General features: G+C 40.6%; 2 protein-coding genes across 3 annotated transcripts; both read left to right on the top strand.

Annotated features, from left to right (window-relative positions):
• The first annotated feature begins 1,811 nt into the window (after window positions 1–1,811).
• On the top strand, window positions 1,812–26,707 carry myf5 (myogenic factor 5). Of its 2 annotated transcripts, none has more exons than XM_034133517.1 (4): window positions 1,812–1,914; window positions 24,184–24,606; window positions 25,547–25,619; window positions 26,079–26,707. In XM_034133517.1, exons 2-4 carry the CDS (start codon window positions 24,235–24,237, stop codon window positions 26,408–26,410), a joined length of 777 nt encoding a protein of 258 aa, XP_033989408.1. In that variant the 5' UTR covers window positions 1,812–1,914; window positions 24,184–24,234; the 3' UTR covers window positions 26,411–26,707. The 2 variants fall into 2 exon arrangements, with proteins under 2 accessions (XP_033989408.1, XP_033989407.1); XM_034133516.1 differs by having other exon boundaries at window positions 24,159–24,606.
• Window positions 18,223–19,792, top strand: myf6 (myogenic factor 6). Its single transcript, XM_034133518.1, has 3 exons — window positions 18,223–18,739; window positions 19,266–19,359; window positions 19,439–19,792. Exons 1-3 carry the CDS (start codon window positions 18,224–18,226, stop codon window positions 19,546–19,548), a joined length of 720 nt encoding a protein of 239 aa, XP_033989409.1. The 5' UTR covers window position 18,223; the 3' UTR covers window positions 19,549–19,792.
• Window positions 26,708–26,987: the final 280 nt, after the last annotated feature.

Raw genomic sequence — 26,987 nt, 5'->3', positions numbered from 1 at the left:
ATTACATTGAAATATGGTTACTTTTGGATCATCAGCATTTTGGCCATTTACTGTGATAATTGAATTCTTGCAGCTAATTCATGTAAAAGATTATATTGAATTTTTGACTCTCAAATAAAGATAGGATAAGATGCTTTATTTTACATTATGGTATAGAATAAAGGTTAAAAAAGTAAATATATATAAAACATAATATATAAAAATTATAAATATTATAATAATTAAACATACAATTATAAAAACACGTAAATAAATGATAAATAAATGAGGTACAGGAAAATCAGTGCACTATAAAGAAAATAGGAAATGCTTTTCGAAAAGGCTCGATTCAAATGCTTTGATGCAACTTAACTCCATGTGATTAAATAACACAACTATTTGTAAACATGCAACACACTGTAACATGAAGACTATCGCATGTAACATGTCTAGGACTTATTTAAAAACGTCATACATGATGTGTGTAGTGAGGTAATATGATTCAAGGCAAGTCCCTGAAGTGTCACAACATGACTGGACTTGCCCTGACTTGTCTGGACGGCGGACAAACAGAGAAGAGGGAAGTAACAATAAATTGAATCAAACTGAATTTAAAGATAATTATGAGGCCAATCTTAATTTACAATGGCTTTGAGTCTATTAGAGAAACAAAAAGAGAAAAGAAAAAGAAAAAGAAAAAAGAGATTAAAGTGCACAAAAGGCAGTTGATTTGTCTTTACTTTGCTGAAAAAGTATTTACTGCAAAAAGCTTCACACTGCCAATTCCTGATGTTTATGGAGAGTTGGCAGCCAGTTTAGTCTGTAATGGCTGCAGTTTTAAAAGTAGGAGTACACCCCTCCGTCAAAATGTATATAAAATAAAATGTACTCCAAGTTTAATGTCCAAGGCACTACAAGTACACTTAAAAGCTATTAGCTTCAGGAAGAGGACCACACAGTTACTATTGTATACTTTCACACTATAAACCCACACAAATAAGACACTTGTGAGATGATGTGCCAAAGATCTAAACTTCTTTGGCCAAACCAGAGAGCTGATGTCATGGGAGCTCTGTCAATGTTCATGTTAGGCCACATCTGATATTTCACTTTAATAGAGGGGTGTTAGGGGAAGTAGTAGAAACATGGGAGAAAGAAAGGAAAGAGCTTTTGGCTGAACAAAGACTAGCTGTAGTTTTCCTTTCTCTGCTCAAATAAATCCCATAAAGGTTTTGACCTCAATAGCTACCATCATCCTTTTTTAAGTTTGCATTATTCACCCTTCCCAGATATCTCTATCCCTGGCTGGTTTATTAGCAGCCTGAATACAATTGTGAAATCAGTAAGCAGCACGGCCATTACACATACTAGAGGTGTCACTATATCGAGAGCCTCTGGGGCTCCTGCTGTGAAGTGTGGTACAGCAACTACATTTAAATAGCTTATTAAATCGCCATTATCAGGAATTATCAGCCTCATAAATGTGGGTCAGAAGAGGCCTGCTATACAAACTAAAACATTTTTATCATCTATTCCAGCATTTAATCACCAGTGGTTGGATTATCCGAATATGATGAAAGTGGCTACACCTTATTGGCTGCATTAGCTCAAAAATGTTTCATGATCCTAGGTTTAGGATGTTTCCTGTTTTATTTTGAAAGAGTTCTCACCTGGTCATGGCTGGTTTTACTTCCTGTCTCTGTGTGTTTCCCTCCAGTTTAGATTGCCTGCCCTCATTAGTTTCACCTGTCCCTCATCCCCTCATTAGATTAGGTGTATTTAGGTACTGGTTTCCTGTTCAGCTCCTGTTTGAACCTTCTATGTGTAAAGTTCTGTTTTGCCTTGCCTTCACCAAACTGGAAACTAAACAGATGTATTGAAAGTTCCTGTTGTCCTCAGTCTCCTGCACCACTCTTCGTGAAATGCTGTTTTCAAGTAAGATTTAATGGTTCAACCATACCACTGACCCTATCTAAGATAAAGTCATAGTTTACAAAATATATGGGTTTTTCAAGTCCCATAAACAGCTGAACTTGTATGCTAATGCTTTAATTCTGATAGCACCCAGGACACATTTTCAGTACTACTTGTAAAACAGGCTTTTTTTTCATGTGTTAATTAAATATAACCTTTTAACCAAAAAAGGAATGTTACGTATTAGGTTATGTGCACCTGGGCCTTGATGGTAACACTTGCATGTAAGCTAATAGGTAAGCTAGTTAGCCAGGCATGCTAACAATTGTAGAGCAGCTAAACACACTGCCTAATGCATTCCTTACACGTTTTCTCTTGTCTATTGGTTTTGGAAAGGCTAATAGATATATCACCTTCAAAACTGCTGTATTTAAATGCTGAGTATAACCACAATGGACTAATGTATAACATTGTTGCATGTTAAGTGATCCAAAGCTTACAAACCTGCTGTGCCTTGTTGTGGACGCTATAACTATACAATCACTGTGTTCAACTTCATAAGATCCTAATTGATCAATTTTGCATTGCTTTGCTTGTTCTGGATGATATTTTCTGTATAATGATTGTTGGTATTTGAACAAGACTTAAACATACTAACCCTGGGCCTTTTTTTTTTACACATCAATGGCCTTGTGCACCCCCTTGTTGTTGTTTAGCTGGAAAAGTGTTTTACATTTGGTCCTAGCCAGTCTGTTTGTTACCTATTTGACACGGCTGTATATGAACTGGATACTACAGATAGCTGACGACATAATTTGCTGAATTTCAACAAAGTGTATTGAATTAGAATTGCTGACACCACCTTTTAAGTGAGTTTCATAAAAAACTTTGTCACAGTCTCGTTTTTTTTTATGTCCTGAACTGCCTGCTCAGTAGTTATGTTCTCTATCTGCTTGACTTTGTATTAGAATCATGTTAACTAATGAGCTGGCTTTCCCCTGTTGAATCTATCCCTTGCCGGTTGTGGTATTTGTCCTTTTGCCAGCTGTTTTCTTTCCTGAGGTAAATCTCTATAAATCAATGGAAGTTAATCTGCTGAGAAGATTGTGTGCTCTCTCTGGCTATAGGGGCACTCTATCTCCATTGGTTACAGAGCATCCATCAAGTGCTCAATGAAGGAGAAGTGACATCCCGATCCCCTCTAACCCCGTCACCCCAACCCACCCCCTGTACCCCTCCTAGCACATTTTCTTCTCAGGATAATGAGGTTTGAAGATCCATTTATTCTGAAGAGATACAGCCCAATCACTTAAATAAATGTATTGTATCAGTTGTTATCTGTTAAGGTTTACACTCCATATCCGCTTGTCTTTATCTTTATGTCCTCTTGGCCTGGCTGTGAAAAGATTCTTCCTCCAGCGTTGTCTGAAGGGCAGCAGTGTCTCGCTGCATTGGAAAGTCGATCTGATTGCCCTGTCATTCATCATGTAACTTTAACTCCGGGGGGACAGTGAAGTAGAGACTTCTTCTCGGTGATATAAAGCTGGGGCTGAATGGGTGCAAATCATTTTCCTACTCATTGCAGAGAGAGATGGGTTTTGAAATTCCACAAATCTGCCCAGGAGTGTCTCCGTCTATATATCTCCTTTGGCACAATGGTTTCAATAACACCTGCAAGTACACCCCTATAATATGCAGATACCCTCATGATACTACTCTGCAGAGAATTATATTACTGCCTTTCATTTTATTTGTGAAGGAAAGACGGAAGCCACGAGAGTTGAAGGGAAAGCTGTGACCCTTGTGGGGACCAGTCATTTCAGAGTTGTTTGACAAATAGAAGAAGAGACAGAATAACAGAAAGAGGTAGTAGAAAAACAGAAGAAGATCTTACCAAAGTTTTCCTGGGTTTGAACCCCAAATGACCCTCTTGTGTTTACCCAGGTTGCCAAAATCTCCTCCCTTTTTACCTACCATGCCAGTCATTCTTCCTCTGTGTATACCTACCATTTCCAATGGGAGGAATTTTGCTGATGAGAAAAATATTTCCTTAACTTGAAATGTTGAAACAGTAAATGGCATCCATTAGACAATAAAACCCTTCATGCTGTAGGGTTATCTAAGTACAACATACAAGCTGCATTTGTCAGTTCACAATTTGTTCGTTAAGTAGTGTTGGGGGAATCATTTGCATTCATGTTGTGGTGCTCTGTAAGATCAGTATTCTGGCATGTACAGTCTCAGCTGCAGTGTTGAGCCATTTTGAAAGTAGGCCAGCAGAGACCACACGGGGAGAGGCAATCGGGGGAAACATGTCCGACAAACACAACCAACAACCAGTGACGTCGCCTTTCATCTGCCTTGATCAAACACTTAGAGAGTGGGAGGAGCCTTGAAGAAAGCGCTGGAATCAGTGAGTCACTGTTTAATAATCTGTTTCACAGGATTAATTCAAATGTTGAATTCAGGGTGCTAATAGGCCTCTGTTGCAGGGAGTAAAGATGTGCATTCCTTTTGTCAAGAGATGGGTCAAACAGGTCACTCGTGGACAGTGGTGTGTCTAAGGGGGAAAACAGGGGAATCTCTGGTCCAAGATGACTCCATCCCCTCCTATTGTTCATCATCCTGACTGTTTCCTTTCCATTTGAGAAACATGACTCAAACTCAAACATCGGCCCCAAAGGAACTCCTCACTCACAAAGAATGTCCAAATGAGCGTGAGGGTCTCAAACATCAGTGCTGCTCCCTTAAAAACAGTCTGAAATTCTCCAAAGAGGCGAAACACACAGACAAAGCTGGCTTGATTTTCAGCCAGCAGCGGAACTGGACTGGTGGGAAACTGAAATAATGTCTAATAGCAGTTTAAAGTTTCAGTTTGTGTTTTGATAATTTGAGTGGGAGCCAGAGGGTGGTTTAGTTCTAATGATCTGGAGCCATGCTCTGTGATGGGCTCCGGTATGGTTATTAGCTGGGGGGCTTATAGATGAACCCTCGGCAGCGCAAGGTTTCAGCTCCCCGCTGGCGTAAACTGTGGGTGGCAAGGAGATAAAACACAAGGCAGACTCTGCATTGTTTATGCTGCCTGTTTGTGGTCCATGCAGGGGCGTGTGTGCAGCCCTTATGTCTCTACAATGTAGCACCGGGATGCTATAACCTCCTGAGAATGAGGTGTAATAACACAGCTTTTGTTTAGCCAACACTTTAGAAAATCCAGCTTCCAATAGGTTTTTAGAAAAATAAGTCAAATGTTTAGGCCAGAAAAAAAACATTTGAATGCCACTAGATCCACATCAATAAAACCCAATGTGATGATCCACCTGGGGAGACAGGACTAAGTGTTCTCTACTGGAGGTCCATATCTAAGTATGGGGGGTCCCCCTCCACCTGTCCCCCTGCCCCGAGCACCCAGGGTCAGTCACCAGAGAGGTGGTCCCTCTTGGCTACATCCACACCACGAGCCCACCCTATCAACGCTAAACAGTGTGAAACAACACATTAACCAGCGGCCTGTCCAAATGTCAGGCAGGACGAGTGCTTGCTTTAAAAACGACCACCACACATCTCAGTTATCTAGCTGTGTGGTCTCCACATGAAGATACGTTGTCAGTTTTTGTTGTTCGGTTGTTGTTGTCACCTGCGTTAAAACATCTGAATCACTGCTTGGTGAAAACAGAGGACATTTTAGAAAAGATCTATTCTGATTGAAGACAGACAGGAGTTTGTGTTGAGGCAAGATTTAACGAAGGAACTTACAGTATGATGTTTTGAGAACATGTTGATTCTGTCCTCTGCTTTATTTTAAGGTTTATTAGAGCCAATGCTTAGCAAACACTCCAGGGGGTATACAATCAGTATTTCACAATCAGGTACTACCAGTTATTTACCAAATGTAGCATCAAGAGGACGCTGCTAATATCATAACAAACTGATAGTGGTGGCATTATGTAGAGAAGAAGCATGTAGAAGGTAGTTCTTATGTAACATTGAACCGTATAATCAAATTTCAGGCCAACTTCAGAGAAAAACTCCCTAGCTCTACATTGAGAGGACAAAGTCGGTTTTCTCAACTTGTTTTCAGGAAGTATTCATAAATTACTTTACAGATTAGGATTTTTACAAACAAAACATTATGTGTATATAGAATATTATGTATTCTAAAAGGACAATCTATCGAAGATTACATGGAAAAAAACGTAAATTACCAATCAATAATATAAACACAATAATGATATATTGATTAAGAGTCCTCTTTTGCTAAGTAAATGCTTCCTTGATGTTTTGAATGCTGCAATCTACAGAAGAACAATAATTCAACCTTTTCTTTTGCTCACCCAAAAGCCATTTGGGGGAATAAGCTAAAATGCTGTTAAAGTGGGGCGGTATAATTCTACCCTGATTTTTGCTTGTATAACTTTGTATATCTGACAGCAGAAATAGTTTCTTTGGAATTAATGCATGGGCCAAATGGGAATTAAGTGATCCTGTAAAAATAAATTCAACACAGATAGCACTTCTGGATTTAATGCACTTTGGCATTCGGCTGACACTGACTTTTAGATTGGAATACTAATACAATAGATATATGAACAATGTTACTTATTTTGGCATCTTTGGCATTACAAGTTCAATACTGCGGGGGATTAATATTGCGACACTTTGGTGGTATCGTGCAACCCAAACCCTCACTACTGTTCCACACATAAATCTCGCAGAGCGTGACTAACCCGGCGGTAACAGGAGACGGGGCCGGCGGTCCCCGCGGACCCCGTCCTGCATGTCCGTGTTTTAGAGCGCTCTGCTCTAAGAACCGGCCCCAGAACCTCCCTGGGCCCCCAGAGACCCTGTGAAACAAAACAGTGAGGTCAGCTCTGGGCTCCTATCTCACAAAGAGGATTACACTCACACACACATACACACACAAAGAGCTAAAACCACTGAGACTGAACTTGGATTAAGTCATTAAGAGTTACCATCCCCTTAAACCTCAGCCAGGGACTTTCTCTGTAAAAAGATACTCTCCTCTCACAGAAATTGATTTTCTATCTTTGAGCAAAGCCGGCAGGCTTTTCCTGACCTTTATTTTGGATGGACAATTAATTGCACTGATTTATAACTATTTATATTAAAACATTTTATAGTAAAACTCAATAAATGGCTTCTTGACTATCTCCCACCACAAGACAATGAAATGAAATAGCTGTAAAGTGCAGACTGACGCTTCCCTATCAATAATACACCCGTCGGGACCATTTCCCTGCATGCACCTGCACTACTTTTCCACACACACAATGAAACTCTATCTCCAATAACTTCCACAACAGTAACACTAGATTTTTTATTGTATCAAACAGGTGGTGAAGACCTTCAGCGCCGCAGTAAGACTTGTGTTTCTATGTCTGCATGTGTGTGTAGACGTGCATTTGTTTGTTCTGTGTTGTTTTGTTATAGTTGCACGTGGAGATGCAGAGTACCAACAACATCACACAGAGTAACTTGCTAACCATGCCTGCAGCAGGGACGATGCAAACACACACAGCCACATTTAACTGGCATGGAGTCACACACACAATCATCAATACTCAATTATCCTCTCCTGTGTTTAGACAGTAATGCTAATCCGGAGGGTCTTGGGTGTGGAGAGCAACCTGTTGAAAATAATTCATGTTGGTGTCAAAATTGGGAATCTCAGGATTCTCTTACATTTTGTGGGCCACACACGTTTGGATGGACAAATCCTTCAACCCAGTTGTCAACATTATAGGGATCAAGTGTAAATCACATTTCGTTTATTGCTTTCAGCCACGTCAGACAATCATAAATATTGTAGAGAGAGAAGTCAACGGCTTTCACTGATTATAAAAATCCTGGTCAGAGCCATTATTCATCACTGATGCCCCAAACTAAACAATTCAGTTTAATCTCACGTTAAAAGGGCACGCATCTAATCTATGGAAGAAGTTCCTGACCCACCAAAAATGAAAGATGCTTATTCAGTTCATTAATAAGATGAAACCAGGAAAGATCTATTGCAGAATATCAAAATAAAGACACTAGAAGATCTGAAGGAAGTGGATTCAAAAGGAGATCACACTCAAGGAAGATGCATTATTGATGTCCTAAAGGGCTTTACATTGGTGGGTCCCCTTCAATTAGAGTCAAATAACTTGATTGTCAATATACAAGAAAAACTCAATTGCAGTTGCGTTAGCCTCACATGGTGCATTGTATCAATAACACATGTATCACAGAATAAAGAAGGCACAAATAAGAAATAAGTTGAAAAATAAGCAGTATGAGTAATTCTCATCTATATTCGTTATTAATATATCTTCTTAGCACTTTCTAAAAGGCTAAAGAAGGCTTATAGACATAAATAGAAACTGAAATTGTCTAGCAAAGCCCATGTCGGTAGTATCTAGGCTTTGAAGGAGTCTTCATATTAAATAACTTTGTGAATCAACGGGAAAACCTATGAGTTTTAGGTAACAAAGGCTTTCATAATGGCAGTGTCAGACATGGCTGTGATCTTTCCCCACCCGGGCTCTGATATCATATTATTTCATCCAGCCTAAGCTCCAGTGCCCTCTCTATCTGTTGTTTTAATGATAGACCGCATATAACCAATTAAACAAGCGTAGTGCCCTTCCCCTCACTCGTCAACACTGACATTCATCAATATCCTATTAGTTTCTCTTGGAGCCAGGCCCTTTATGCCACCACCCCCTAAAAAAGTATTTTGTTATTACTGAAGAGTGCCATTTTCATTGTAACAAAACCCGCTTTGTTCTGGGCTCAGACACTTCAGGAAAAACTAATATTGGTGGATCATTGTCACCGGTGTTGCCATGGCTACAGTCATACTTACTGATGATTGGAATCATTCTGTGTTATCGCTGGCTACATCCCAGAGGCAGTGTGATATTAATGATAGTTCCACCGTATCGTTTACAGGCTGCAACATCAAAGCAACGCTGCAGAAGAAAACAACTCGGGAATAAAACCAACTCTTCTTTTGATTTGGATTCAATTTGCACACTCTTTGTGCAGTGAAAGTAACATTTTGAGAAATGGCTCACATAACGCCTACCCTGGGACGGTTGCCACTTGTCCCAAAGTACCGTGAACACGAGTTGAAGTGGTACACAGAGGGCCAGACAGAGGGCAACGGGGTCAACGTTTCACCTCACCGGCCAGACTAGGGGTCTCCTATCGTCTGCGGCTGGGTCAAGGCCAGCGCCCTCTCTAAGTCCCCATCAGTGGCTCTGTCTGGCAGGCCGATAGGGATACAACACCAGAGTCTAATCCATCACTCTCCTGAATGAGGACAGAATCAATCAGGAGGGACCTTCAGATCACTCTGAACTAAATCACCATGGGCTGTCGGGTGATAAGCTGCAGAGGGCCTTCTCTTAGTGTGTGTTACAATGGAAACCTGTTGAAACAATGGCAAAAAAGGCATGTGAACAGCTGGTAAAATCTGCCCTCCCTATAGGCTTGCTGGTGTTTCTTATTTTCAATACAGCGGCACGTTATTTTTCTTTGCATCCATTTGCACGAACAACCCTTTAAGCCAGTCCATCAATACCAGTCCATTTGCAAGGGGGGTATTGACATTGTCTAACCAGTGTGCAACACTCTTAGTGCCTCATAATGTAATGCTCTGAGGTCATAGAGAGTTAGCTGGCAAACGGGCAAGTCAGCGAGCTCTTTCCCTCGCTAATTGATGTACTTCAGCCGCTCGGCCTTTGAACTGAATCCCTGCGTCGTCCACCAGAGAGAAGGCAGATGCCATCAGCGTTGCCTCCCATTTCGCCTTTGAAACCCAAGACCCACGTCTAACCCGCAGCTAAGGGCACGAGTGAGAGGAGCCGTCTGTTAGCTTAGCTCCAGAGACAGCTTCTCCCCGATTTGTTTGACCACCGTTGAGTCTAGCCTGTGAGTTTGAGGGAGCCAGGCCAAAAAAGATAAGCTGTGTTTTCAGTTGGAGATGCTATCATGCTGGCGGTAGTGATACTGGCTGCTCCTGCCTGTCTCAGAGCTCGGCTGGCCTAAGGAGGGGAGCCTTGTTTTTGCAAGACTTGAGCCTCAACTGGCACTCTTCCAGGCCTGTGCACAAAGCCAACAAGGATTTATAGACCCATACATTTGTGTGTATAAGACTGGAGTTGTGTCACTTCTGCTTCATGAAAACAACACAATAGCAACTCAACTTTTTTACATGTGTTGTAAACCTAGTGTGTGGCACTTAAAACCATGCAAAAGTCAATGTTTTCTTGGAGTATGGTCTTCTGCAATTAGTGGGATTTGCATTCTTAAACAATCCAATACTGTGCATGGCACTCTGACAACCAGCCTACTCCAAACTCCTGCAAAGTTGTTTGCAGCTTTAAAATACATTTGACTTCTCAGCCAAAAGCCAAACTGTATTCTCAGCCGTAAAGTTACCCAGCTTTTCCCGACTCAACTCATTACTCTCCAATGTAGTAATGTTATGGAAATGGCCGGTTTCTTTTGTGACTTGTCTAATCAGTTTGCTCGTAATAATTTAAGGCAAACGTTTGAAAAAGAGAAAGAGGTCGTTTTTTGTAATGGTAATATTGAGTGTGTTCTGAAATAGAAGTTGTACGTCTCTTTTGTGGCCATACTTATAAAAAGTAATCTCTTGGAAGCAGATGGATGTTGCAGGAAGGGACTGTTCATGCTGAAGGAGATTACCTCTGTTAATAATTGTGTGCACTGGGATGACAACTGAAGTTATTTCTGGCTCGTCTTGAAACTGGCTAATGAGCAGAGTAACTAGAGAGGGGGAATGTTGGCTCATTGTAACCACCTGTTGTCGTCTTTGTTTATGGCCTTCCATGGCACACGGCTGAGAGTAGATACATTTATTTTTGTATTATCAGCTTTGAATTGCTCCTCTCCCATTTACAACCAACTAAACTGCATACTCAGTTATGTTTTGAGAGAAAAGTTGCAACAAAACTAAAATATCATAATTTTGGGATATAATTAGTATGTTTGATTGGATATATATAAGTTACGGACCTGATTAAATAAGCAGACAATGACTTTTGTTTTTTACACGGAACACGTTTCCTTGGTTAAATTCCTGTGTTTACAAATGTGTTGTGTGTGCCATGTTGGAGAAAAACATAATCCCGTAGAAAAGACGTTCCCCTCAAAATGTCATTAACACTTCTGTTTTATGATGACACATTTTGGAGACCAGGCTGGAGCTACCATCAAACATACCTGCAGATGTTTGATCACACACACTGCCTGAGTTGACCATAAAACATGTTTTGAGCCAACAACGCCCTATATGCAAAAATGTGTATGATAAAATATACCTTTTGTTTGGATGATTTCCACAGAACAAATGTTGGTTGCAGTTCTTGTCTATTACTTTAAACTAAATAAAAGAGACTGCAGAAATGATCCATCTTTTGTTTTCTCTCTTGGATCAATCTGATGAAAATCTGACGCAACATTTGTAATTGCAAAGTCCCAACATAAATTCTCAAAATCCATAACTTTATTGAGATATGAGCACTTTTCCACACATTTACTAAGCTCCTCTCTGTCGGTGGACTGGAGGCCCTGAAGGTCAAAGGGGTCGTGATCTCAGGTGGGGCATTGTCATCGGGCCCATGACCAGGGTACTTAACCCCTTATTGGCTAACTCATATCCCAGGTGTGGAGCTAGGTTATATACGGTGTGTCCGTCATGGTGATCAGAGTTTCCTCTAAAACCGCCCAATGAGGCAGGAGGTCCGGTTAAGCTCGGAAGGTGGGGGAGGGGGTTTGGAGAGGAGGTTTCATGTTCATTATCAGTTCTGTTTGTGACCCCCATGTCAGCACTGGTCCTAACTGGATCCCTCTTCTAACATTTGCTGGAGACACTCACATGGACAAGCTCTGTTATGAACTGTAAGAGAACCCGATACTGCAGGCATGGTGCTTTTATGGTGGGATTTATTTCAACTATGGTAATTTAAGAAGAGCAGAGAAGAGAGCACAAATATAGTCAGCATTTAAGTTTAGTGGTAATGGATAAAGAACAGTCCAGTTTATAATTACATTCCTTGGGGTAATTTGAGCTTAAGCTTCTGACTGAAAAAATATTATTATAAATATTATTATTTGGTCAATGTGAAAAATTAACCAACATGATACATTCTTTCATTTTTTAATGTATTTCACAAGTTAGGGGAAAATGAGTACTGCACATTTCCTTGATATCTATATTTTTGTGGGTAGATCTTTGTCTTGTGAGCTTGACTCACTCACATGGCAATTCCAATAAAATGTCACCAGCATTATTATTGTTAGCATTTGTGGTATAAGTAGTAATTATTCTTTAACATATTCCTAAAATACTTTGTTAGTTAGTGTTATTGAACATCTTTTTGGCCATAGACAAACTTCCAAAAATGCTGCATGAATTTGTTTTATTCCTTTCTTTTATTTTAAAAGGATAATATCAATATAGTGAGAATACATCTGCAGCACACTGTTATATGTCATTATCTCTTTCTCCCTCCCCCCTCCGCACCTGATCAATAATTCACATTCAAAAAATCTGTTGAATCTCTTGAGTGCCTCAGAAAGAAATACAGACTGTCTCTGCTGGGATAACTTTAAGAATATTGCAGTCAAAGTGCCAAAGTACAGAAAGAGAATATATTTTTTCTTCCTCATGAATTTCATGTGGCTGGATGGAGAGACACAGGAAGATGTAGGAGAATAATCTAAGCAGAACCTGAATTTCCTAACTGATTATGGAGTGGTGCAGGAATAAGTCCTAAAACTAGCAAATGAGTCAGCATTTCAGGTTTTTGGTTCGACACCTGAAATAAGACCTGTGGTTAACGCAAATGTAAGACATTTTCACGCTTTGTTCTGCGACATAAAATACGTGAAATGCCCCACTCGTGAAAGTTTGAAGCTTCTGTGTCATTAAAACGGTGGTTGCTAAATAGGGACCAAATAACATTACTAAACGCCAAGTATTAGCCGCCTTTAGCTTAGCGTAGACCAGGGGTTCCCACATTTTTCAGCCCGCAACGCAATATCTCCACAATGGAGCGAGCTTTACGTTTCTTTCGATTGCATGATATAGCCCAGCGCAACACCTTCATCACACATGTTGCCACTTGTTTGTACAATTTTCTGGCGATTTGTAATCTGTTCTAGAAAAACGATGTGTTTTTTAGGATTTCAAGAAGCATATAGAACAAACAATGGATGTATTTTATGAACATTTATCCATGCTCAAAGTAGATTTAGATGTTTTAGGAGTGAGATAGAGATTATTATCTAATATATGCATCCAATGAAGCATTGCCGGAAGTCTGTTGATGATCAGAGGCTGTTGTTGGGGGGTTGCATAAACGTTTTTTAATTTTTGTTTTGTAGGCAGACCATGCAGGCCAGCCCGATGGTCACCAAGGTTCATGTTTTAATAGCATTTTTACAAAAAAAGCCCAGGCGAGCCTAACATGTGAAAAAATGGCTTAGACCTCAGAGAGTTCAACTTGGGCCTGCGACCATAGTTTTACTGTATTTTGTTTTGAAAATCCACAGCGGAGGTTTGTGTCGTACTACATGCGGTGTGTTTTGTATATCTCTCAGTAGCCAACGATCTGTGAGTCTGTTGGCTCGGATATAAACTCCGTAATAAATGTAGTCTACATTTGATAAGAGGTGTAAAACCTGAGAGCATTTTAAATCGCATTTGAACTAAATGCTTATATAATCTGTAGTTGTATTTGTATTGTTGATTTATTGTGTGAACGAGGCGATGTAGGGAAGGTTAAGCTGTCATTAGGCTGTTATGTACTGTTGGAGTGGTAAACAGGCCTATTGTTTTTGGATATTTGTGGAGTTAGGTGGTCCGTGAGTGTATTTTATTGGTTAAGTGGTCCTTGGTATGAAAAAGTTTGAGAAACACTGCGCTAGTGGATTATCAACGAGGGGAGCCTTGCTGCGGGGAAATTATACAGATGGCCAGTCCGCCCCTGAAAAATGTCTATGCACACGTTATTATTATTAATAATAATAAATAATTGATACAAAAATTGATAATTTAAAAAAAACAATTTTTTTTTTTTTTTTAATCATCTCGCGACCCCCACTTTGGGAACCCCTGGCTTAGACGACACATTGCCATGCGAAACAGGATGTTGTTCCTTTTTAGCCTCATATTAGCTTTTTACTTACTGGTCTTTCCATTTACACTTCAAAAATCATAAAGTGTTGTTAATATATAGAGATTATCCATCTGTGCGTTTGCCACATAGCTTATTTTCTGCAATATTCCGAAGCCCAATTGAAAAAATCCCATTGCTTTTCTGTTTGGCATGGACTTGGTGGAGTTGTGATCTCTTCTCATTTAACACGGCCACACAATTTAAAGTGATATGTCATACTGATTTTTAAATTAAGATCACTATGTAAACTACACTCGGATTTATCCAAATGTGTTCAGTATTCAGATGCAGGGTTAAGACTGCAGAGCTGTTGACTCCGACTCTTTGGATTCTCGACAGATTTACACTTCGTGAAGTCCATGCGACTCCGCCTCCTCGCCTGAGAGGCCAGATCATGCAGTTTGAGTTTCTATGCAGGCTATACCATGATTCTTCCTGACAGCTGAAGCGTCAACCCCTGACACTGACGGGAATTTATGGTCCGGTTCAGGATGCACAGTAGCCCCGGGGAGAGAATACACGACCAGGGCACAGCAGGGACAGAACTCCAATCATCTCAGAGAAATGCTCTTCATATCAACTCAGTGATTATAGTATTAAGTCAGGCATAATGTTGAGATAAATTGTATTTAGAAGTCATCTTGGAGGATTGTTCATTTATCATTGGTTGTCATTTTTTATTTGCACCATGACAAATTGTTGGCATGAAAATAAGAAAGCGGCAGTGACAGGGAATGCAGCATTAGTTTTTTTATTTGACTTTGCTTTGATGTGAGGCAAAATCAATTTTACCTGACAGAACGCATTGAATTTCCAACATCTCCCACACGAGAGAACTTAATGGTCCTCATTTATACACATACTTAGACACTCACTCTTCTCTATCGTACATAGGCTGATGATTTCAGCTGCATGGCAAGCTCAGAAACAGCAAGCCAATAATACAAGTTTTTTTTTTTGCACACATGGCTTCCCATAGAGAAGATACTTCCCTTCTATGAAAAAACTAAAAAACACTTCAGAGATTCTCTCAGTATTTGATGAATACACATATCTTGAACATTTAACAAAAGTCAATCCTGCATTTTTACAAGGTGTCTGTGTTCTGGGAATTAAATTAACATTGATATTCAGAAGGAATACCAGCATATTTATTTATTGTAATCAGGGTTCAAATGTTAACATTATCTGACATTTTCATGTGAGGTCATCTGCTGGTCTTTTGAAATCAGCTTACACAAATCAACCAAGCAGTGTGTGAAAGCTACAATTTTGCAGCTCTGAACACTGAAAAAACGTAAATGTCATGAACAGAAATTCCGAGACAGAATTACTATGGGCTTGTGTTTGACTCAGCAGGAAACACACAGGAGTAATCAATGACAATATTTATGCACCTATGGACTGGGGGGTATAAAATGCAGGATTTACCAGTGCTCGTGTACGACAGCTCACACTTTGCTACGCTTTTAGACCAAACATAACCATACAATTGTTACTGATGCATTGCTGAAAGCTGATATTCTAGGAGAGCATAACACAAACAACAGTGAATGTTCAGTATTATTTTCATAAGACTTTTAAACTACAACTCAGTAGTTTTGAAATCTTAATTTCTGTGCATGTTGGCCCCTGAAATGACAAGTCAAAAATTATTGTGGAGATATATATTTAGCTATCAGTTTGGTTGAAAAGAACCTCAGTGATGGAAATAAAGCTTTGTCACAGCAAGCATTGTGACCAGGTGCAGCTAATGAGGCTAATTAGCGCTCTGCTCAATTGAAGTGTCTCTATGCCATAGCAGCCAGTCAGCATGCTCTCACATGGCTTCATCTGAATGGGATGCTGCAATCGTTAGACATATTACTAACACCTGGAATTGACACACTTCCCACTTTAAAACAGATCAATATAACTGAGGTGTGTTCATGCTGGTTGGGAGTTAACTGTTAGCCAGAGGGAAAGAAATAAAGAGTATGGACATTGTTTGCGCTTTTTTAGCTGATCATAACCACAAATAAAAAATAACCCATAAAAGAATCAGAATATTTAAAAATGACGTGACTCAGATGTTGTAAAGAACCCTAAAATCCTTATGTCTTTGTTAGCCTCTTTCCTAGCTTGATAATGACGCTATAGAAACAAGGATTATTTGCTATATGTGTTTGTACGTTTTTATTTAAGTCAAGTAGAAGACATAAATAAGTCAACCGTGGACTTTTGGTTTTGCACGAGACACAAACAGCCTCTTTGCACTATATACGTTAACACACTTCTTCAGCACTTGCTCTAAGAGTCTTCTGTTTCTGTCAAATAACACATGAAACCAAAAGTGTAACACGCAAAATGACTCAAGAAATTGTTTCATTCGCCATTTTGTCAGATCAAGCTGTAAAGCTATAGGACTCATTATATAACTGTTAGTGATTAGGGCTTTGCAGCCTTTATGACACCATTGGATATTGAAGTAATTATGATTCATATGATACCTGTTAATGGAAAGTACAAGCAGTAGGCTGATATTAATAGTATGACTTGGAGATACCATGTTGACTGGTTATAGTATTTCAGACAAGCTGTCAGAGGATGAAAAACCCATGTGACTCCACAACAACGTAACAGAAGCCGGGGGTGAGGAGGGGGGAAGGGACGGGGTAAAAGTAAAACCCCAGTAGAACTGCAGTCACACAAAAATAGGAATCTCTCACATTCCCTCCTGTGAAGTTTCCAATTGTAGATCTTTCAGGTTGAGGCAAAAAGGCCCCAGGCTATACATCACCTCCTCTCAGACTTGTATCTCTTTTATCAATCTGAGATGAATGAGCCACGTTTCTATTTATAACATCTTATGCATGCGCTTCACAAAGCTGTTTTGACACTGCACATTCCAGTCTATTTATATTTGAGTTTTCTACACGTTACTATCGGACATACCATTCCCACCGGCTAAAACAGGCACAAAATGACTGAAATGTGTATAGGTTTTTACGGCTTCTGTTTGTAAATGATGTTTTACTCACAGAAGGCATGACTTTTACCTTAATTAAGATTTTGGGCTTTGCGATTACAACAAATTACAGTTCCATACACTGAAATTGCATTCTAAATAACACTTATTTTATCCCAGATGAAGTTAGTTTTGGACCCATCACAAATAATTTTTTAATGGCCTCCAAAAAAAATATAGGGGAAGAGGCCGGGCCGGAATGTATGTTTGTTTGTGAACACAAAAGAGGACTCTACCAAGAGAGGCAAACAATGATCGTTTTCAATGTTTTAACACTGCTTTTCCTCCAAACGTTATTGAGAATGGAGTTTAGTTGTGTTGGGAAGCGATTTTATAGGAGAGGAGTTGATTCTTGACACATCCAGTTATCTTTATCTGTATGTCGTTTGGTGCTGAGCAGGAAGTGTACGGCCTGGTTTTCAAGGGCTGCCGGCTGATAAGATTAGTTGCACTGAATCATAACCGTTAAACCAAAACATTGGACTAAAGAGGCTAAAACACAGGCTGACAGGTGGTTAATACATTTGGCTGGTGCACATCCTCCTCCTGCAGCATAAGTTGATTAATTTAGCTCTTAATCAACAGAAATTCTGGAAATGAGCCTCAAGGCATCTGAAAGTGAATTTATTTAGAACTTATTGGCAGTTGTAAGTTCTTTCTATTTAGTCAGTCTGCTAAAAGCTGCACTTGTTTTTATAAATCCCACTTTTATATTTAGCATATAGGAAATAAGTGCCACCAATAACCACATGGCTATTAGCATATTCCTTATCTGTGGAACAAAAGTAATATGTCTTTCGTTTTCTCAATGACAGCGCAGGGAAATATCTCTGCAGCCATTTTGTCTGGATCTAGATATTTGAAGCACCTGTCATGAAACCTGAGGTGATATTTCAATAGCTCCTGGCGGCCTTAATGTATATGCATTTCCTGCACAAAGTCACTTGGTTGTAAAGAGCCATTGAAAAAAAAAAACAGCTTGATGCAGTGTGACAGCCAAACTGTTGGGTAGAGTTTCACATTCTATATATAAGCCTGGTGACTTGTGTCCCGGCTGCTCTGTTTAAATGCCAGAGTCCCACTGTCAAAACAGAGAGAGGGCAGCAACAATATGATGGACCTTTTTGAGACCAACCCTTATCTTTTCAATGATTTGCGCTACTTGGAAGAAGGGGATCATGGACCACTACAGCACCTGGACATATCCGGGGTTTCTCCACTTTACAACGGCAATGACAGCCCGCTGTCCCCGGGCCAGGATAATGTTCCGTCCGAGACCGGGGGGGAGAGCAGCGAGGAAGAGCACGTCCTCGCGCCCCCGGGTCTCCGGGCGCACTGCGACGGTCAGTGCCTCATGTGGGCCTGTAAGGTCTGCAAGAGGAAGTCCGCGCCGCCCGACCGACGCAAGGCCGCCACTCTGAGGGAGAGGAGGAGGCTGAAGAAGATCAACGAGGCCTTCGACGTGCTGAAGAGGAAGACCGTGCCAAACCCCAACCAGAGGCTACCCAAGGTGGAGATTTTACGCAGCGCCATAAGCTACATCGAGAGGCTACAGGACCTGCTGCAGACCCTGGACGAGCAGGAGAAACCCCAAAACGGATCATCCCACAACTTCAAAGAACACAGTGTAAGATTTCACTCTGAAATCCTCACAGTATTAACATGGTATTCCTATGAGTGAGCTTGTCGTTTTCAGATGACTTTTAAATGACAACTTAATGATGTGCTTATTGTATCTGTAACAGCCCTATAATATTCCTCAATGACATGATGATGCGTTTACTGCATGTTAATATCTGAGTGACACCATATTCTTATCCATGTATATTATATTAAGTAAGGAGGTCCCTGGTGTTAAATTTGGCCACTTCATTTCTTTTTCTGGTAAGATTTTCCCTATGATCTTCCAATGATATTCATCTCTTTCTCATTTTTTTTTTTTTTTATCTTGGTTTTTGACTGTAATAAAATATAAGGCCAGTTTCTGGGGTGTTTTTCAGTCAGGCAAATGCCTATTTGAGGAAATACTTATGTACTTACTACTTATTTTAAGTATGATGTTTAATATAGGAAAAGCGCTATATAAATGTAATGTATTATTATTAATATAACCCTATCAAAAACCTGCATGAATAACATGTGTGATTTTGCAGATGGAAAACCATGATGGTCGTTGGAAAAAGTCCTCAGATTCGTGGCCGACCTCTGCCGATCATTCCACTGTCCCAATGATAAACCAGAGAGAAGGTACATATCATTTTCACTTACAATAAACTGTTAATAAATAAATTAAAGCAGTGTAAGTCAATGTCCTTTTTATTTTCAGGATCCAGCGAGTCTTCTGCCTCCTCCAGCCTCCTGCGTCTGTCCTCCATTGTGAACAGCATCACCAACGGAGACAAAGTCAACTTCAGCGAGAACGTCTCTGAAAACTGACATCAGCAAAGACCTCGACTAGACACCACATTTTAGGTTTCCATTATTTATCCCTAAATTATTTCCACTATATTTAGCCATTCTGTTTGTTGTGTAGTCCTCATTTGTACATAAGGAGCAACAAATGTGTACATATTTTATTATAATGTGATGTTTAGATTTATTTATTTTATATTCAGAAGCAGATACACTCTTGTACGAAAGCTATTGTATTTAAATATTTGTACATAACTGACCAATACAATAAATTAAACGTTTTGCAATACTTTAAAACAACTGTATCTCATTCTTTAAGAGCAGAAATGCCACAATGGGGAAGAAAGAACTCAAAGTAGGAGAATAGTCTTGATACATTCAAGTAAATGGGAGCCATATCCTTTTGATTTTAAGATTTTTTTGTTCAAAAGTAGTTTTTTTTCCCAAATTTGTGGTAACATGGGGGAGTTATACATTTTGGGGGAATAATTCCTTATGCTTTTAACCATTGAATGTCCAAAATCACAATCATAACGACGATAATCACGTTTCAAGTTTTTCCCTTGGCAAAAATGGTGTTGAAACCTCTTTTTACGAATAATAGGTCACTCTACCCCTCACTGTATCTCTGTTTTACACCAAAAGAGAAAGTAAAGCCCATTACCAGTTCAAGGTCTTCCAGTTCCCCCAGCATTCACGGCTATTAAAAGTCCATAAAATCTGCTTAAACTACCCTGCAATATTTTGCTGCCGGGCTGGCTCTCTTTGTTCAGACTGGCCTCCGGCAGCACTGATCCCACAACAGTAACTCGAGTCCCCTCCAAACACAGCGTGCCTCTGCTCTGCTATCAAATGTTGGTACATGGAAATCTGGGCAGCAGGCTCAATGCAAAGCCTGCTGGGATAAAGAAGTTATTTGAGCCTTTGGGTCTTAATTCATCATCACTTGCTTCGTCATCACATGGCAAAGCGTTTACATGCGAGCTATTAAATTGCGTGACACAAAGCTAACGGCATGGGAATCCATTGAGTCTTGTTTGTCGTGTATTGACATGAGAGGCGGGCGTTTGTTGATGATGTCGGGGTGTGCTGGTCTCCCTCAGATCTCTGTGGACGACACAAAGCCCCGGTTGACCTTTGGGACGCTGCCTCATCTCTCAGGCCTGCAAACACACATGTGTCCATGTAAAGTGTCACACATGTGTCGTGTTTATCAGACTTCAATGAAAAATCCAACAAGGAGAAATGAAGGCTATTTCAAAGAACGGGGGGAGAGTTCAAACCATACTTAAATGTGAAGGTCATCCCCTTTTCTGTGTTTTTTCTTTGTTTTTAAAAGTGTTGATTGACTGGTTAAGGATGCCAACATGCTGCACAGAACGCACAGCTGGGAAATGTCTCAAATACACTGTGACACTTGCATGTTTCTTGAGACACGAGATGTGTTTCGACACAGATTATAAGGTTACCTTTACACATTTATTTTATAATTTGAAAATGTATACGTTCCATTTAAAATGTTTTTCCTATTTTTTATTTTAAATGTACCTTATGTTTTGTTTTGTTTCCCTTTTCGAGAGTTATACACTTCTCTTATCCAAGAATCACAAAAAATGATCAGAAAATAAAACAACAATTTAGGGCCATTGTGCACAATTATCTACTTTTCCATTTTTCTTATTCGTGTTGGTACCTTTTTCAAGTAAATAATATAAATGCTTGTTCTACAGAGCTCATTAAAAGCTGAAAAACATACAGTAATCCTTATGTCTCTTTTCAACACTTCTACTCATATCTTTTACCAAACATCCTATAGAGCGACACATAATACCCCTAAATAGTAATGTGATTTTAATGGGCTCCTGCCCACTCACTCAATCTGATAGCAGTATTACTGCACTGCATTTTACTGCTCCATAGGTATCTGCTAATTCAATATCCGTTTATACAGTTGACCTCGACTGTAGACCTAACATCAACAATAAGAAGTGTTTGGTTCAGTGCGTCTACTTTTTACTGCAAAGTACGCTACTTGTGTACGACTTATTGGATACAAACAAGCTTTTTGTGCTATTGAAAATATGTTTTGAACCCTCAGCCTCCACTCCATAGCTCCCTCTCCGAATCCCAACGTTCTCTCGTCTAACTTTACAGGCATTTCGGTGTTACTGATGACACCATATAATTGTCATTTGGCTGTGAAGGCTGTGTTTTAAAAGTCAAAGCTGATGAAAGGCGAGCAGTTATAGGACAGGGGGATAAGCCTTGAGGCTGAAAACTCTGATTTATCCAGGCTTTTCCTTGAATATCCTGCAGGAAAGGATTCCCTGCAGCAGAGCTGGCAGCACGCTTTCTGCTCTCTGCCAAACAAATGCTGTTGCCACTCAAAAAGGTCTTTTGTTTCACTTATTATTGTGGGGAACGGAAAATTGACTTTTTATGGGTGGGGAAATAGCATTAACAACCACTGAGCTACGACAAATGTTTTTTCATTAAACATTTATTAACATAACTGAGTTTCCTTGTAAGACTCAGAGTAAATATATTAGTTTTACCATGCAGACAACATCTTAAAACTAATTTCAGCAGCAGTAAAATAAACAATTCAATGTGGGCTTTAATGTCACTAGGAGGATTTATTTTTGCAGGAATCCAAGTAATAAATTGCCTTTCTTTCAGGGGGCTACTGTTGCACCAAACAAACAGCATATTACGTCAAAGCATGAGGCCGTTTAGAAGAAATAAGGGTTTCAGACGTGAGGGGAATAGACATAAAGGATCACCTCCTGCCCTTCACTTAACTCTGTCTCTGACCCCTGACAACAACAAAAAAGCAAACTCAGATAGTTCCCAAGAGACCAGCAGTGCGCACAGATCCCAGCACCGGCGATCACTGCGCCAATAACTGCCATGTGCTGCGCCAATCTAACCACAGCCTCAACTATCTATCGTCTGATGGCGGGTTTTCTCATCGTCCACGTTGTTCTCAGCCTCAGGGGCTTTGATCTTCTCAGCAGCTACACGCCGATGTCTTCTTCAGCTGTGGCTAATCCAAACTCCGACGGCAATTCAGAGGCAGCAGCAGGTACTGGTGTTTTCTTAGGTGCGCGCAGTTCCCAGAGAAGGGGGATCGCCAAACGTTTTGACACATTGTGAGAAATATCCGCATTGTATCCTTGTAAGCTGTCAACAATATCATTACCTAAAGCAGTCTGCTCGTCAGGGTCGAGCTGCAAAAAGAAAAACCCCTTCAGTCTGACAATCTGTTCTCTGAGACAGTCATTCTGAAAATAGAGATTTCATTTAACTTCACTCCAGAGTCATTATTTAATAGAATCACATGTCAAAAGTGAGTGAGTCTGAATCTCAACTGATATGAGAGGTTTAACTCTTTACTGCTCTCAAAATGAAACCCAGCTTCTTTTATATGTCATCTGTTTCAGAGCTGTGAAAGCTTATGAATCTCACGTTTAAGTGGAAATTAGCATTTACACATAACGTTCTAAATATATAGTACTCTTCTATGGGTTTAAATTACCAATATTTTAAACATCTTTTTACAAATGTGAAGAAAAGTATTTAATAAAAGCCTAAAACATGCCAAAATGCTTTCAATTGCACTGCAGTTAAATATCCAATCATGGTTATTTAAATTCTGTCAAAAAGGGAACAAATTACCGTCATGCTGAAATCTCTGCACTATAAAAAAACATTCCATTCCTTATTAAACCCTCTGTCCTTTACTTGAATAAAACTCTTGCACCATAATGGCCATCTGTTGTTCCGAACTGAAGCTCCTGAATTGTGTCAATAACTTTTAATGGCTGAAATTTGGTCCTCTGAGGCGAAATGGTGCAGGGAATTGGGCAGTGGTGTCGATTGTGTAATTACTGTTTTTAATGAGCTTTGGCAAACAGGGATCGCCTCATTCACACAGCACCTCCAGTGATGAGCTGGGGTGTTTAGAGGGGGCTTACCACTGTAATGTGAATTCACAGGGCTTGAAATGTTACACCTTCCTTTGCAGCTGGGCTGCATCTGCAACGCTGTTGTCTCCACCGTAAAAATTGGCCCTGCATACTCCTACAAGTGCTCACCCTCTTTCTCTGCACAGTTTGACCAAACAAAACACGCTCTTTAAAATGTACGTCTTCATAGCTAAGTGTCACTTTCACCGTCAGCCTTGATGTGAGGCATGGAGGACGGTTATGGATAAATCAAGCGAAAATGAAGCTCTTCACTTAAAGACCATGTGGTGCTTAAAGCTCCTGAAACATTCCCGAGCATTGTGTTCATCGTGGCCTTGCTGGGCCGGTGGAAGGGGAGAGTGGTGATGAGTAGGAAAACACCATTAAGTGCAGATGTGGGAAACTCTGCAGGGTACTGGGGGGTGCAGGCAGTGGGCTGGGGATGGGGCAGGGAGGGAGCTGAGCTAACCCCAGCCTGCCTTCTGGCTGGGCCATGGTAATTAGATCTGGCCAATGTGGGCCCTTGGCTGTGGCCTGGGGGCATATAAGGGGGGCCCAGGGCAACAGACCCCTCATATCACTCAGAGGTCTCCTCTCTCTCACCCCACTCCTCTACCCTCCTTTCTGCGGTCATCTTCATCCACTCGCACTCCTTTCTTCATCCAGTATGGACGTCTTCTCACCATCCCAGGTCTTCTACGACGAAGCTTCCTCTCCAGACAGCCTGGAGTTTGGCCCCGGCATGGAGCTGGACGGCTCTGAGGAGGATGAGCATGTGAGGATCCCCGGGGCCCCTCACCAGCCGGGGCACTGCCTGCAGTGGGCCTGCAAGGCCTGCAAGCGCAAGTCCAACTTTGTGGACCGCAGACGAGCCGCCACCATGCGAGAGCGCCGGCGGCTGAAGAAGGTCAACCACGCTTTTGAGGCTTTGAGGCGCTGCACCTCGGCCAACCCCAGCCAGCGCCTGCCCAAGGTGGAGATCCTGCGCAACGCCATCCACTACATCGAGAGCCTGCAGGAGCTGCTACACGAGCAGGTGGAAAACTACTACGGCCTACCTGGGGGGAGCAGCTCGGAGCCCGGGAGCCCGCTGTCCAGCTGCTCTGACGGCATGGTAAGAACCACATGTTCAGCCTCTTCTTACAAACATCTGGAAGTGCAGAGTCTCAGCTTTGAAACCAATACAATGTCAGGCAGGGAAATAAATATCCACAACTGCATGCAAGACAGAACTTTATCTTGTAGAAACTTCACCTGACAAGCTTGTTATTGATGGCCAAAGAGTCTTACGTTTAAGCCATGTTGCCATTTTTCATTACCATGTAGAGTATTTCATTTCCAAAAAAGGCCTGGATTTCCAATTCAGAATCCTATTATCAAACAAGCTTGTTTTGCCCCAAGACCTCAATTACCATGCTTCTTCATGCATGTCATACTCCCCTATAGTTCATTAATACAAAAAGCTGCAGTCTTACAAGCTATCTCTACTTGTTATTAAAGGTCAGGTTTAATTAGTTGTTCTTTCCGACAGTCTGAAGGTGACAGCGTATCAGTTAATACAAAATAACTTATCAAGCTGGATGGAGTAATGGCTTTCCCACCACCGGACACTTTATAGCCCTAATAAACCGAGCTAAATCCACCTTACTGAAGTCTGGCAGAAAAAACCTGGGCGCTTTTCTGCATTCCATCCTGACTGCATGTTCTGCACCGCTGCCAGGATTTTCTGCAGATTTACTAGGAGAAAGTGTCATCTTGCACAAACTGGTGTTGCTTCCACTGATACAATCGATTCGGCACGCTCGGAGCCGCTCAGGGGAAGGAGTCATACTGCCACTTCGGCTTTAAGGTGGAAGTGAAATAAAGAAGCCCATAACTTTGGAATTCAGGATTTATTAGCCTGTCTAGAATATTGTGAAGGGCATTGGTTGTCTTTGCACATTTTCCCACTTCTTTCTTTTCCATATATACTCCCTATATATATTTAAGAAAACATAACACATCATTTCTTTTTGCAACAATAACTCAAAGGTATATTTCTCGTTTCCTTACAGGCTGACAGCAACAGTCCACTGTGGCAGCATCTGAATGCAAACTACAGCAACAGCTATTCGTATGCAAAGCACGGTAAGACCTTTTGACTCGCACAGCCTCCTGAAATGAATACGACATGACATCTTGAAAGCATCGTGCTTTAAAAACCTGATTCCTGAATGCTAGATTATTACTATTATTTTTTACTTATTTATTTGTTAGTTTTCAATTCAGTTTCAGCCTCATTATACATGTTCACACTTTGGTCTGTGTTTCCTTTTCATTCCAATGCTGCTGTATAAGACATACAAAGAAAGGAAAACATACAAAGAAAATGTAAATAAATAAATGAGTGAAAATACAATTACAATATATAAAAATAAATAAGGAAAGGGAAGATGGTAGATTATTTAGAATGCATGTTTTACTTTGCGTAAAGCACCAGGGTTTAAGTATACTATAAAATACACAAAAATTGATAGAACTTATAAATCAAAAACATGTTTTGGGTTTGTTTTTTAAAACTTGTGTCCTCTGTTTTCCTCTTAACAGATAGTTTAGGCGATAAATCAGCCGGGGCCTCCAGTCTGGCGTGTCTCTCCAGCATCGTGGACCGCCTGTCCTCGGTGGGGTCCGGCTGTGGCCCCGCGGCGCAGAGAGACGGGCAGAGAGACGGGCAGAGAGACGTGCAGAGAGACGTGCAGAGAGACGGGCAGAGAGACGTTCAGAGAGACGTTCAGAGAGACGTTCAGAGAGACGTTCAGAGAGACGTGCAGAGAGACCTGCAGAGAGACGTCTCCTCCACCTTCTCTCCGGGCAGCTCCGACTCGCAGCCCTGCACGCCGGAGAGCCCCGGGTCCAGGCCCGTGTACCACGTCCTGTGAAGAAAACTCTGACATGGATATATTGCCACAGGCTTCCCCCAAACACTAGCTGCATTTGAAACAATAGATAAGAACTTTTGTTCTGTGCAAATCTGAAGGAGACTCAGCTGAACCTGAAGACCTGCGGCAAGCAGCTTTTATTTGTACATGAGATTGTAAATATGTATTGTAAATGCCCATTTAATCTATACATGCTATTATACCCAGTGACACATATTTAATTATGACAGTTAATGTAATGTTGTATTATTCCAACATGAAGTGGTATTTAAGCAATTTTAATGTCTTTCTTTCCATGTTGTCGTGAACATTAAATTTGTCTACTGTTTTGTATAAACCTTTGTGCGATTTGTATTTCTTTGTAACAATGATCAGAATCAGAATCAGAAACAGGTTTATTGCCAGGTAGGTTCACACATACGAGGAATTTGACTTGATGTCATGGTGCATACATAAAATATAAAACAGGAAATCTAATATAAAACAAAAAATCTTTAAGGACACCGTAATAAAATATAGTTAAATAGCAATAAAATAAAGCAGTAATTTACATGGAAATAGAATGCTATGAATGAAT

This window comes from Trematomus bernacchii, unplaced genomic scaffold (genome assembly GCF_902827165.1).
Source record: "Trematomus bernacchii unplaced genomic scaffold, fTreBer1.1, whole genome shotgun sequence".
In the NCBI taxonomy this organism is placed as follows: Eukaryota; Metazoa; Chordata; class Actinopteri; order Perciformes; family Nototheniidae; genus Trematomus; species Trematomus bernacchii.
The sequence above is the reverse complement of the archived record's forward strand: the minus strand, read 5'-3'. Positions and strand labels throughout refer to the sequence as shown.